At 37.7% G+C, this 14,176-nt stretch overlaps 1 protein-coding gene across 1 annotated transcript in view; it reads right to left on the bottom strand.

Annotated features, from left to right (window-relative positions):
* The window catches only part of LOC139711821 (phospholipid-transporting ATPase ABCA3-like), a gene marked incomplete at its 3' end in the record, with an annotated part of 45,847 nt that extends 33,948 nt beyond the window's left edge, over positions 1 to 11,899 (bottom strand). The window contains exons 1-5 of the mRNA XM_071623671.1: positions 11,826 to 11,899; positions 10,348 to 10,594; positions 9,191 to 9,264; positions 848 to 879; positions 3 to 113 (exon numbers count right to left, since the gene is read on the bottom strand). Coding sequence (XP_071479772.1) covers positions 3 to 113; positions 848 to 879; positions 9,191 to 9,264; positions 10,348 to 10,404 — 274 coding nt within the window. The remainder of the gene's footprint in view (positions 1 to 2; positions 114 to 847; positions 880 to 9,190; positions 9,265 to 10,347; positions 10,595 to 11,825) is intronic.
* Between the last annotated feature and the right edge of the window lie 2,277 nt (positions 11,900 to 14,176).

Here is a 14,176-nt window from a genome sequence, read left to right as displayed (position 1 = left end):
ACTGACAGTATTGTTGGGATAGAAGGCAATGGAGTGGCATGACCCGTTGAAAAAGCAGCCATAGACTGCGGCCTCAGATCCTGAGAAGTCCACTAAGCCTTCCTCGTAAGTCTCTGCAAATCGTATAAAATGTCAAGTGACGCAATAGATTTTACACAAGCCATGTAGGAGTTCAAGAATATAAATGTCATCAACCTAATTCTATGGAATAATATATGGAATTTATTGTCTACCTTTTTGTAACACTATCAAACACAAAGTTGTGTGCCTGGGGCCAGCTGAAATGGGCAGTCTCATTCCAATTGAAGTCCCAATCAGATCAATGCCAACAGCTAATAACTAAAAATTCTCAGATGCTAAAACTAAAGGATTCAAAGATATATAATGAGGGATATCTACTGCCTATAAGTTTTAAACAGCACAAGATATCACAACAAGGACAAATTAGTTTACAGAGAACTCAAAGCATAGAGCAATGATCAGATTGTGTTTTCAATAAAACACATATTCTCATATCTTGGGAAAGCAAGATTTTATGATTCCTCAATGTCAACGTTTGAATAACAGCAAGGTAATGAAACAGAATAACAGACAGAAACACACAAACAAGATCAATTACAGAAATACATCCAGCCTTTCAAAACTCCACTGAAACTACAGCAGCACAACATAAAATAATATCTCAGTTTGGGTACAGTGTATACACTGTATCTTCCCAATTAAAGGTACAGCATGCTAATAATGCAGACATTTATACTTAAAGACATTACCTGAAAAACAGAACAATTCATACATTATTTAGCATTTAGTGGCAAGAAGAGGAGACAGCAAAGTCATGTGTACTTACGGAAACATTCCTCTGTGATGCTGATCAAGTTCCTGTATAATGGCACAGATTTAAGAAAGAGCGTGACAGTATTAAACAAAAAGTCAACATGCACTGATTTTGTGTGAAGACTGAACAGAAGTGAAATGGGTCAACCCATATTCAATCTTGACTTTTTCATAATTTCTGAAAGAGCAAGTCCTTTTCTACGTTATGCTGAAATTTGGAATCATGAAACAAATAGGAAAGTGTGTTTTTTAGCAGTTTTTCTTAAACATTTAAAAAAAAAGAGAGAATGGTGTGATTAGGCGTGTCTTAGAGTCCCCTTTTTATTTCTTAAAAACCTTGTAGGCCTACACACTCTTCACTTTCAACTCCAATAATTTCAGAAAGGATGGTGCTACTGCTTTGAAAGTTGTCATTGATCATGGACAGAATGTGTTGATAAAGCATTTTCCATTTCAGCTTAATCTGATAATCCCTTCATTGTTGTTACTCCAGTGGTTTACCTCCTTTTTTTTCTTTTTTCTTTTTTGTCCTAGTAATTACACAGCTAGCATGGCTTGGAAAAGATTAAGTGCTTGAATAGATCCTGTACTGCAGAGCCTCTTTTCTCAGTTCACACTTTTCCAGAGCATGTGCTTTCTTTCCAATATTTAGATAAGTTAGGAGAGTCCATATCTGAATTGAGTTGATACAATACATCATTTTAAAGCTTAGAGTCTGCTATTTCAGATGCTCTTAACTAGTCCATGTCTGGCGACCTTTTTGTTGGTTTTGTGCTACAGGGTCACATTCATGTGTACGAGGAATGAATGAAATAAAAAAAAAATAACAATAATAATGCTAAAATATTTCATCTCATCAGCATTCTATAGAAGTTCACATGATGTACACAATTGTATACCCCAGAATATGATTTCTTCACGACACACTGCTGAACTTTGTCATTACCATGGGCAACAACCTAAAAAGCTTGCATAAGAGGAGCAATTGTATAAATTGCACACCCCCACACAACAGTCTTTCAGTGGAAGCGCAGTGGGGTTACAATTACACTGACGATGGTGCGGCACGCTGCGAGACATGCCAGTGGTATTCCAATCATAAAGCCATCTTTTCTCCATGCACAACATTTTAACAGTCTAATGGTAAAGTGTTTTCATGCACACACAAAAAGTTGTGCTGTCAGACTTAAAGGGAAGATAAACCCCAAGAGCAATGTGGATTGAGTGAAAGCGGCAACATTAGTAGAACACATCAGTGAAAGTTTGAAGAAAATCAGACAATCGATGCAAAAGTTATGAATTTTTAAAGTTTTGGTGTTGGAACCGCTGGATGAGGAGACTACTAGAGGTTATGACGTATGAGTGGACAACAATACCAAGAAAATATAAAGAAAATACTACAAAAATCCATTTTTCATGAAAATTACAAATTCCACCAACTTGATATTGACATACATGATGTATGTTAAGGGCAGCAATTATTCCCCCTGCTTTCTGAAAGCGGTTGGTCCATTGCTCTTTCATAATTCTAGAAAAGTGAATTTTTGTTAAATTTCCTTTATATTTTCTTTGTATTGTTGTCCACTCATACGTCATATCCTCTAGTAGTCTCCTCATCCAGCGGTTCCAACACCAAAACTTTAAAAATTCATAACTTTTGCATCGATTGTCCGATTTTCCTCAAATTTTCACTGATGTGTTCTACTAATGTTGCTGCTTTCACTCAATCCACATTGCTCTTGGGGTTTACCTTCCCTTTAAGCAATTCATATTGATATCAAGCTGAGAGTTGTCACATTTAATGTAGGTCTACAGTCTGAGTTTCATGTAGGGAGAAAATGCTGTACCAGTGGTCACTTTGTACAGCGAACCTTGAAGGGAAAAGACAGAATACTCAGCAGTTAATGAAATATACCACTGTGTTCAATCATGCACAATTTTACAGAATTCTAAATTACATCATTTTCTCTATCATTTACTACTGGCCATTATTTCCTAGTCTATTTGACATTTTCAGTTCAAAGATCCACAGAAGGTTGAAAACTGATGAAAGCCCTAGCTATATTACATGCTCTTCTTTTCTTTTTTTTTACATTTCTTGGATACATGAAAACTGTGCATGCTACTACTCAGAAAAAAAAGAAATAAATACAAATTAAAGACAGCAACTTTACTGAACAATAACTTGTCCAGAGAGAAAAACAAGAAACCAAAATAAATCATGTTAAACAACCAAGTAGCCTGACCCATTGGTGGACTAGCATTTTCAGTCATGGATACTCTCAGTACAATCCACCTGCCTCTGTTGCAGTGATAATGTAAGTAACAGCAGGTTAGATCTAGTTTAAAACAATGAGCAGCCATTACATACCATGCATTGTATAATCCATTAATATTTGTGATGACAAAATTTGATGATGTACCAATGACAAATTCTGTAAACATTGTGTATACTTTGCAAATGATTCAGCATGCCGTACCCGTGGGTACTGTCGTAACCCTGGGTACCGTGTTGGGTAGTGCCATCTCGTGTCCATTATCATACAGTTGTGCAATTTGTCATGGCCACTATTTTCTCATCATCAGCACCAGCATAATGGGCGCGGCTATAACAATTCCAATGCCGATTTTCCTTCCATGTCAACTACATTGTAGTAAAAAAAACTAACACTGTCTTTGATAATACACAAAATTTGATTTCAAATCTCATTCAAAGTCAGCATCATAGAAATTACTGAAATCACTTACAATATATGTTTAAACAGTAAAGATTACAACAGAGCATGTAAAAAAAGTTAGAATTTGCATGCATTAACATGGGCAGATCCAGGAATTCCATAAAGAGTGGGTGCCTTTACAAAATTAAAGGAGGTCAAATGCGCCCCAAATTTTTTCTCTTTATTTCTCTTGTAAAACAAAAAACAAAAAAGGGGGGATGTGCTGCGGCTGGATCTGCTAATGATTAATTGCTGCATAATCACAAATAAGAGAACATTTTTGTGCATATATATCAAAGCTAAAGATCATTTTTACACATTTGTGGTACCTAGCCTAGGATACAGTGCTCACTGAAAAAAAAAATAATTCAACAAAACGGTGAATTTTCATTTGGTATCCCAGGGTACCGAATATGGCATCAAATTGGGACTTATAACAAAATATCACGAGTGGATGAATAAATACTACAGAGAATCATACTTGACAAAAAGAAAGTCTAAATCTCTTTCCTGGACAAAACTAAGGGATTTTTCCCCCTTTCAGACAATGTACAGTGCATTCCTGTTTATGGGATGCAATTAAGTTGTAAGTTGTTAATAAGTACTGCACATAAATTTTATGTCTGTCAATTTATGAAAATTCCTCTAAAAACATTGAACAGTACAATTACATGTACGGCAACAGCGGATAAATTTCAATCTATCGGCAGATGCACTAACATTTATCAGACAATATAGATCTGTTCCCCCACACAACATTTACAGTGCCATTCATATCCAGGACATGATTTCAGTGGGTTTGTTCCCTACCCAAGCCCTGCTTTCATGGTCGGACTACAGTTCAGTTCAGTTCAGTTCAGTTCAGTTTTTATTTCTGCATTTCAAAATCAATACAAATCAACAAATCAACAAAATTCTTACATAGTCATTTACACAGCTAATATTCGTAACATTTGGATCTTTCATACATTTTCTTTTTTTTTCTTTTTTTCAAGAACGAATATCATATATGAAAGGAAGCAATAGGAAATGATAAAAATGAAATGCAGGGGACCATCATCATAAGCTAAGCTAAGCTTAGCTAAGCTAAGCTTAGCTAATCATAAGCTAAGCTAAGCTACAGACTGTAGCTTCTGAACAAGCATGATCCACTTGACATTTTCAGTTTCTACTCTTTTTACAAGCACTGGCAGAGAAAGGCTGTACAATAAATACAATAAGCCAAGTTTCATAAGACACTTCCAGTGACGGCTTTCTGCAAACAATCCCAGCAATTATGATAGTTTCAACACAATAAATTCAATGGTCTGTACTGTCACCAAATAGGGGTAGAAAAAGAACTGTCTTAGAGCCATTATTTCATACCACAGCCGTCTGGGTGACAAAATGTACATTTACTTTACTCCAGTCGACGTACCATGCATAAAATTTGTTTGTAGTGTCATTTAGTCAATATTTGCGATGCTAATATATGTCTGGTGTACTGTACATCACACCCAATGGTGGAGAGTGATGGAAGTTTGCAGCATCACAATTTCGATCAACACTGATGAAAGTATGGCAGAAGAGACTGTGGCTGTTCTACACAGAGGAGATGTGCAATGTCATACATGCATCAAATTTAATTAATAGCAGCATATATGCATAACTGCATTCATCTGGGTCATATATTCAATGCAAATATCTATACGTATCAAGCAGAGAAAATTTAACTGCAACCACATTCACTGTGAAACAATTCAGTCTTTACTGCTGTCACACACTGTGTTTATAGTCCATGGGCCAAGAGCCGAAAAATGGGTTGTTGGTACCATCTGAGGTGGCACAACCTTTTTGGTGTCAGTTTGTTTGTCGGGCATAGATATGCTTATCAAGCTATGATAGCATTTCCAAATGAGTAGCTTAGTCATAATAAATGAATTTTTAACCAATTTGGTCTCGTTTTTATATCCCTATACTTCTGAATCGAAACTAAACCGCTATACAAAGAAGAGCACTGCCTTCTGTATGTCCACAGGTGTTCTGTTGTAAACGCGGTGCGCTTAGTCTTTATTCAAGGCAGCGAAGGGAATATCCAAAGGGTTATGATGTCCACAGCTGTCACGCGGTGCGCTTAGTCTTTATCTAGACCAATGTACCGTTATCATATCTAAAGTTCCTCCTAAAAGGGATTATCTATACTGTTTTATACTACCCTATCAACAAATATATCAGTTTTAAACAAAAATCACTCTGTTCATTTACAATATCATTCATTATAATGTATCGTAGTGTATCGGTACATTGTTTTTGCATTATCTTATATTGTTGGAGGGAAATAAAGCGACATTGGCGTGGTATCAGCGTTTTCACCGTAGCGTTTTCGCGGGAAAATGATAAATAATTGAAAGATACGGTAAAATTCACGAGGAATTGCTTTTGTTGTTGTTGTTGTTTTTAGATAAAAGGATATACACTGTATCATACGCTTTGGATATTCCCTTCGCCGTCTAGAATAAAGACTAAGCGCTGTGGACATCATAACCTTTGGATACTCCCTTCGCTGCCTTGAATAAAGACTAAGCGCACCGCGTTTACAATAGAACACCTGTGAACATACCATAGAGCTGCATTTTACAGCTCTATGGAACATACAGAAGACAGCGCTCTTCTTTGTATAGCGGTTAGTTTCGATTCAGAAGTATAGAGATATAACAACGAGACCAAATTGGTTAAAAATTCATTTACTATGACTAAGCTACTCATTTGGAAATGCTATCATAGCTTGATAAGCATATCTATGCCCGACAAACAAAATGACACCAAAAAGGTTTTGCCACCTCAGATGGTACCAATATCTGGCCTGGCCCATGGACTATTATGAGCATACTGCAAACAGCAATTACATTCATCACTGTCCTAAATGACACAACACAAGTATCTTTCCTACTCGAGATTCCAAGGTTAAAGCTCTTAAGCGTCATGATGGGGAATGGGTAATGAAAGGAATTGTTGCCTGTTTCCAAAATGGCAAAGCAGCACAGGTGTAATGGAGCTTTATGTACATCGGTACATCAGACTTTTTAGTACTGGTACACTGTGAGACGGCACAGCAGGCTTAACTGAAAGGAGACAGCCTCTTAATAAATTCCATGACACAATGCCTATAAATATCCCATTCACAAGTAGTCATCCAACCCTGCAGAGACAATTCATTTCCAACTGTATGGGGGGGGATTGCTTGTGTCTCTATGCCCTATCTACTCTGGTGTGCTCTCGTAACACCTTACCGCAAAATAAAAATGGCTGGCGACCCTAAATCTAGGTCAAAGTATGTGTACCCTTCTGTACAATACCGGCATATCAATAACACCTGGTTTTATCGGTTGTTGTATGCATCATAAAGCATATGCATCATAAAGCATCATTCCTTAATACAGCATTAAATTTTTCATTTATGATGCAAGTTTTCTCTCTCTCTCTTTCTTTCTTTAAATATCATCTATTATCTAGTCAGTTGTAGCCTGAGCATGTCTGGTGCGATTGATTGATCCTTATTAGAAATACATACAAATTATATCATTCGTGAGCAGTGGACTGTGGAGTTTGCATTAAATCTGTAATGTCACTGTTACAAAACGCTCATTATACAGTAGCGGTATTTGTAGATAGTCATGCTGCTGATTCGTAGGCACTGACTAGCATTAATTTAAACACTTCAGCAAACTTTAAACACATGAAAATGGATATCAAAGACACAGAAAAACCCCTCTTCCTTAAGCAACATTAGATGATGGGTTTTTGCTATGTCGCATTTTTGGTATCACAAACGAATTCTTGATACAACTTTAAATGCTAATTACTAACTGTAGAGAAGGAGATTAAATGTTCGACAGTTGCCGGTTAGTACAACAATAGTACAAACCTTTGTATGTTGTTATAAAATGCATCCGTGGACGTAACACAAAACAGAATAAAATTTATAAACTGAGAGGGAATAGAGATTAATCAAGTAACATTGTATAGAAATACTGTATAATTATGTAACTTACTAAGTGTGCTCAATGAAATTCACAAAATAATCAACTTGCAAAAATATTGCTAACCATAACACAAATACTAAGCACACCAACAAGTTCTATATTTTTCTTAAAATGGCTAATAATTGCTCATTTTTTCTCTCTTGAAAGGCTTTCAACTTCTTTCATTCTATATAGTTCAAATACATAGTCTGTTATATAAAAAAATTCCACCACTTGTAGAATTGCCTTTAAAAGTAATAATTTACAAATATTATTCTCACAAAATATAGGGCATACACATAATTATCTGTACAGTACCATGTAATCCCTCACACCAATAACTGTACCCTCAGTAACCACTAATAAATTCAAGCGCTCTAGGCTTTTAATAGTATTATTTTGATGGTCTAATGCAGTTTGAGGAATAGATAAGCTGTTGACAAGCAAAAAGGTTTATGTTCAAATACTTTCCTTAAAACTGAAGAGTTTTCTTCAAATCAGTAGCATGGTCCATTATGGACTGTAATGAGTGTAAATTCAATACAATTGTTAATTGGACAGTTCTATACACTTCCAGCACATTTGAATGATACGATGTTTTTATACAAATATAACACTAACAAGTCAAGCCAAAGAGAAAATTTACATTGATAAAAAGCATGCATACCAGATACTTGTGTATGAGTTTTGGACCAGCACCTGCCTACATGTGTCACAAACAAATCTGAGCCCGCAAAGAGTACACAAATCACATACAGTTTCACTCTTTCCCCTTCTTGCAACTAGATGTAAAAAAATATGCCATGATCAATTAAGCTTTTATAAGTCTTGCCGTGAAAACAAGACTGGCATAATAGAGTTTCTAGCATTTCTTGAAAGTGTTCGGTTTGCAAGAATACATACAGTTGTACATGTATGAAATGAAGGATACTCTTTGCAATTCTTTATCTTGAAACTTCTGTTTGTATGTTTGTTTTTGTTTTTTTAACGATATTATATCTTTTGCAATAGCCAGAAAAATTTCTGCTGCAAGGAGCTTCAGATACAATATGAAACGCCAACATGCTCCAACATCAGATACGGAGACTGACATTCTGCCTTGTTTATGTCATTTCTGTTATACATTGTATATCCATTGCAGACATTACTATAGTAACGAAATTTGTAAATCATGACTTACAATTGTATGGAAAGAAATTTACAAATGAACTATTGCTCTCTATGACCAGTGATGTGGCCAGTGCATCATATTTTCAGCATATCTCATAACCTTCAATTGTACATGTAATCCTTCATTATTTAATGTTTTCAGCTGTGAATATTTTACGACAAACGAATAAGCTCCAAACGAGCAAATGAAATACATGTAGATGCTTGTATGCTTCTCTGGCACTAAATGACACCTGAAGATAAAATTTTGCCGACACTATAAGAGCTTACAAAACAGCTTCTGCCAAGATGAGAACATCAAGTATGACACCATACATAAAAAAAATAAAGACATGGAAATACCGTAGCATCTATTAGCATCCTCATTTTGAAGTATCGGAGAAACATCTTTTATCCTAACAGCCATGTATGAGTGGGGGGAAAAAATGAATAAAAATTTCCTTTACAACAACTTGATATCTTTCTTACCTTGCCATGAGGAGAAGTGCGGCACATGCTACGGGTACTAAGATTTCAAACGTAGTTCCAATAGGTCTCCGAAACTGGGGCAAACAAAGATGGGACAATGTAAATTATTTTATTTTGATATTTTTTCCTTTCAAATGTAGGTTTTACAAATTACACTGAATGGTGCTTATTTCTTTACCTGACTGTAATAAATATTTGTATCTGATTCAGGCTACAGTATGTCGGCACTAATTAAAAATCAAACAGCAAGCAAACAAACAAAGAGTATCAAAATGAAACAAAATTTGTTGCAACTCATGATTTGTTGGTGTCACAAATTTGCATCCTTGAAGACTTTAATAAATCCTTGAACGGACACCTCTTGTCTGGTGTAAAAGGAATTGTTCATCAAGCTAATTGTGATGTTGTTAACAAATCTTGTCAAAAGTATGTGTAAGCATAGTAAAGAACAACCAAAAATAAATCATTACAATTATAATGCTAGCTAACCATTTTAATCGGCAAATGCATCAATGACCACATAAAACCAATCGAAACAACAAAAACTCGGCAGTTCCTTCAAAGTGTAATTCTGTGTCACATGACATTCTTTAGATTGCAAATGCTGTAATTTATCACCTCAATACAGTGAAATGAAGAGAAATGACTCTGATCTATAAAATCATTTAATGAGGTTACATCATACATGCATGACATGACAAAGGTATGCACTATAATATGTCAAAGCTTTTTCCATATCTACACAAATTTCAATTTAAATGCAAGTGTAAATATAGTACTTTGGGTTGTACTAAAGGGAAAAAATGGAGTTTTGTAGTTTGACTCTGAGTTCCTGTGTGGGTGCAAGGTATACTATGTAGCACCATACAATTGTAGCACTCACATGCACACTGTATGGTCAAGTGAAATACTTTGATTATATTGTGGCACTGTAGCATCTCAAGAGAATTTGGTATTTGCAATGATATCCCTTTTAAGAAGGTCATTCTATGGTCATGTAGAGTACATGACATGTGATACTAATTATAACATAGATTGTATTTCTTTCTTTAAAAGTTGCTGCATTTCTACCTTGATTGAGTAGATTGTTGCAGTTCGACAGTTTGAAATCAAATTGGAAAAGAAAGTAGATTGTAAATGTTTGTTTACAAACTTACCTGGAGAAGAAAATTCTTCCACATAAGAAGAAAAAACTGGTTCAGTCTCCTTCCCATGGTTCTTTTCTGATGTCTGTTCACTATGAATCCACAAAAATTTGATGTCAAGTGTTGGGCACTGCTGGAGTACTGTGGACCGTGTAGATGTAGCGGCTCATTGCATTGTTCACTTTGAAGTTCGAGGAAGCCAGATGATGTTTAAAACTGAGGGCTTGTTGTCTTTCTTACAGACGCTGTACAACTGTGTCTGTCAGGAGAAAAAATTGTTACAAACTCAGTGAAAACTCTGATTCTTTACATGAGTCCAGTGTGGACTATACTAAAGGATTTAGGGATCTATTCAGTATTAAATATGTATAAAATACAAAACACTAACGTTAGTAGTACTAGGATCTAGTAGATTCTAATACTTTTTTTTTTCAATGACAATGTCAATTTAGATCCTAAAATCAATCAGTTTTCAGATAGATTTCCTACTTTAAAGGGAAGGTAAACCCAAAGAGCAATGTGGATTGAATGAAAGCAGCAACATTAGTAGAACACATCAGTGAAAGTTTGAAGAAAATCGGACAATCGATGCAAAAGTTATGAATTTTTAAAGTTTTGGTGTTGGAACTGCTGGATGAGGAGACTACAGCTGTACTAGAGGTTATGACGTATGAGAGGGCAACAATATAAAGGCTATAAAGAAATTTTCACAAAAATTCATTTTTCATGAAAACCACAAATTCCATCAACTTGATGCTGACATATGTTAAGGGTAGCAATTATTCCCCCTGCTTTCTGAAAGCGGTTAGGCAAGTGCCTTTTCATGATGCAAGAAAAGTGAATTTTTGTTGATTTTCCTTTATATTTTCTTTAAATTGCTGTCCACTCACACGTCATAACCTCTAGTAGTCTCCTCATCCAGCGATTCAAACACCAAAACTTTAAAAATTCATAACTTTTGCATCGATTGTCCGATTTTCCTCAAACTTTCACTGATGTGCTTTGCTAATGTTGTTGCTAATAGTTTCACTCAATCCACATTGCTCTTTGGGTTTACCTTCCCTTTAACAAGGGGCTTTAAAAAGTTAGAGTGATTGACTGAACTATCGCGCGAGAACTGGTGATAGAGTGACCGAAATATGTAATTATCAAAAGAACAACTTTTTCCCCTTTAGACTAAAATGTTTGTGGGTTTGTATCAGCAATGTAGGGTATCGTAGGTAGATAGAAACGTAATTTTTGACTGCACGCGACAGCACGGCACAATCTCTAGTTGAAGCGGTCTTCCCCAGCCCGGCTGCCCCGGCCTTCCCTGCAGCGCTTGGTTCCGTCGTGTCCGGCCTCTAGCTGCTCAGCTCAGTATTCATCGGCATTCACTTGTCAAGTCAAACATTCGTATTTGTACAGGCAATAATATAGATAGATGAATAGGTACATATCAACACAATTCTAACGATATTGCAACTCTGCACGGTACTCCGGTTACTTACCGTCGTTGAGCTTTCCAGTAGATTTCCTGAGCCTTTTCTTTCCTTGCTTGTCACTGCTGCTGACTGCCGCCGTGCATGGCAACTCAACTCGACTTCGTATATATTCCGTATATATATGCCGCGCGGCGTAAGGCGCTTACACACACATACACACTCACGCCGTACTGGTACGTACAGGCACTGCGGTGGTATGGTGCCGTATACACCATGTGTGTCTCCCACGCGCGGTGTATGAAGTGAGAGTGCGTGTATATCATGGGATGTATGTATGAAGGTTGTTGGGGATGGTTACGGTTGGCGTTTTATGTAATCGAGAAAACAACAACGACGTGACGCGCTATCTACTATTATAAAATGGGTTCAAGAATGTAGCCAATTGGAAGCGCTGAAATGAGTCACGTGTGCGTGCATTATTTTCTTCAGGTAAGCACTAAGAAGAGTCTCTCTTCCACCTCCCTGGCCTGACGTACGTCACAATGTTTTACACTAGCAGTGCGCACTCAATCAGTTGTTACAAGTGCGTCACGCGCTACTATACGCGCTGTCAATCCTGTAAACAACTTCTAGTTTGGGCCGCGGGCTGCCACAACAGCTGGCGGCCTTTCTTGTGCATAACAGTACGTGGCGTACGTATACTCTTATACGTACGTACAGTACTAGGTGAGTGTGCGGGATTTCCGAGTGCGACGTGCGTAAATGTTTGGGACGAACGTCTTCGGACATCTTGACTTTTGAGCGAGTGCTACATGTAGCTGACTGGTATTGACCCACAAAGGTACGTGAATAATGCTGTTAGTTTTCGACCCATTTTATAAAACTAATGATGCACAGGATTATTTCGTGGCGTTAGTGAAGGTGCGGCTCACTCTCGAGTATTGACAACGGTTGCAAACATGCACTCGGCTGCGCCTCGTGCATGTCGCACCATTGTCAATACTCTCGAGCGCGCCGCACCTTCACTAACACACTCTATCCTGTGCATCATTAGTATATTATAAAATGGGTTCAAGAATGTAGCCAATTGGAAGCGCTGAAATGAGTCACGTGTGCGTGCATTATTTTCTTCAGGTAAGCACTAAGAAGAGTCTCTCTTCCACCTCCCTGGCCTGACGTACGTCACAATGTTTTACACTAGCAGTGCGCACTCAATCAGTTGTTACAAGTGCGTCACGCGCTACTATACGCGCTGTCAATCCTGTAAACAACTTCTAGTTTGGGCCGCGGGCTGCCACAACAGCTGGCGGCCTTTCTTGTGCATAACAGTACGTGGCGTACGTATACTCTTATACGTACGTACAGTACTAGGTGAGTGTGCGGGATTTCCGAGTGCGACGTGCGTAAATGTTTGGGACGAACGTCTTCGGACATCTTGACTTTTGAGCGAGTGCTACATGTAGCTGACTGGTATTGACCCACAAAGGTACGTGAATAATGCTGTTAGTTTTCGACCCATTTTATAAAACTAATGATGCACAGGATTATTTCGTGGCGTTAGTGAAGGTGCGGCTCACTCTCGAGTATTGACAACGGTTGCAAACATGCACTCGGCTGCGCCTCGTGCATGTCGCACCATTGTCAATACTCTCGAGCGCGCCGCACCTTCACTAACACACTCTATCCTGTGCATCATTAGTATAGTACTTTACACTGTTGATCGATTACTAGTAGTACACTGTACTAGCACCGAACTAGTTCGGTGTGTACTAGTATACAAATAGTGAATGGTCACGAGTGCAATGGTACGAGATTTCGCACGAGGTGAAAGATAGAGGCGCTCTATTCAACGAGGCGAAGCCGAGTTGAATAGAGCGCCTCATCTTTCACCGAGTGCGAAATCTCGTTCCATTGCACGAGTAAAGACCATACACTATTTGATTTATACAACGTCCAAGTAGATCTTTTTGGTCTAAGTAGGCCTAGAAGTCTATATATGTATGAAAAACATAGCCATACTTACATGTGGATCCACTGCGATTCTCTTTCTGGCTTGTGCAATCAGTGCGTTTAGATACAGGTCACAGCCTAGCGCTCATACACGTACACTACCACTACGAAGGCCTACGTACGCGCATGCATGTACCGCACACGTACACTGCGCTAGCTGCATGCGATCCTCAATATGCAACACACAGTACACGCAGTACCGTACAATTTCTCGAACCGTGGAATAGAACGAAAAAATCGAACCAAGTTGCACGCAAAAATAGAACCAAAATTGCACGGCGCGCTGAATGGAGTACTTATTGAATATCACGTGACCGACAATCCTCCAATCAAATTACAAGGATCTACTTGGACGTTGTATAATATCGCAACGATCAAAGTGGTGACGTCAAGGTTCACCCTGCCTA

The sequence above is a fragment of the Diadema antillarum genome, unplaced genomic scaffold, assembly GCF_040938485.1.
Source record: "Diadema antillarum isolate AM-2024a unplaced genomic scaffold, OU_Dant_1.0 seq00001707_RagTag, whole genome shotgun sequence".
Lineage (NCBI taxonomy): Eukaryota > Metazoa > Echinodermata > Echinoidea > Diadematoida > Diadematidae > Diadema > Diadema antillarum.
This window is presented reverse-complemented; position numbering and strand designations above follow the sequence as displayed.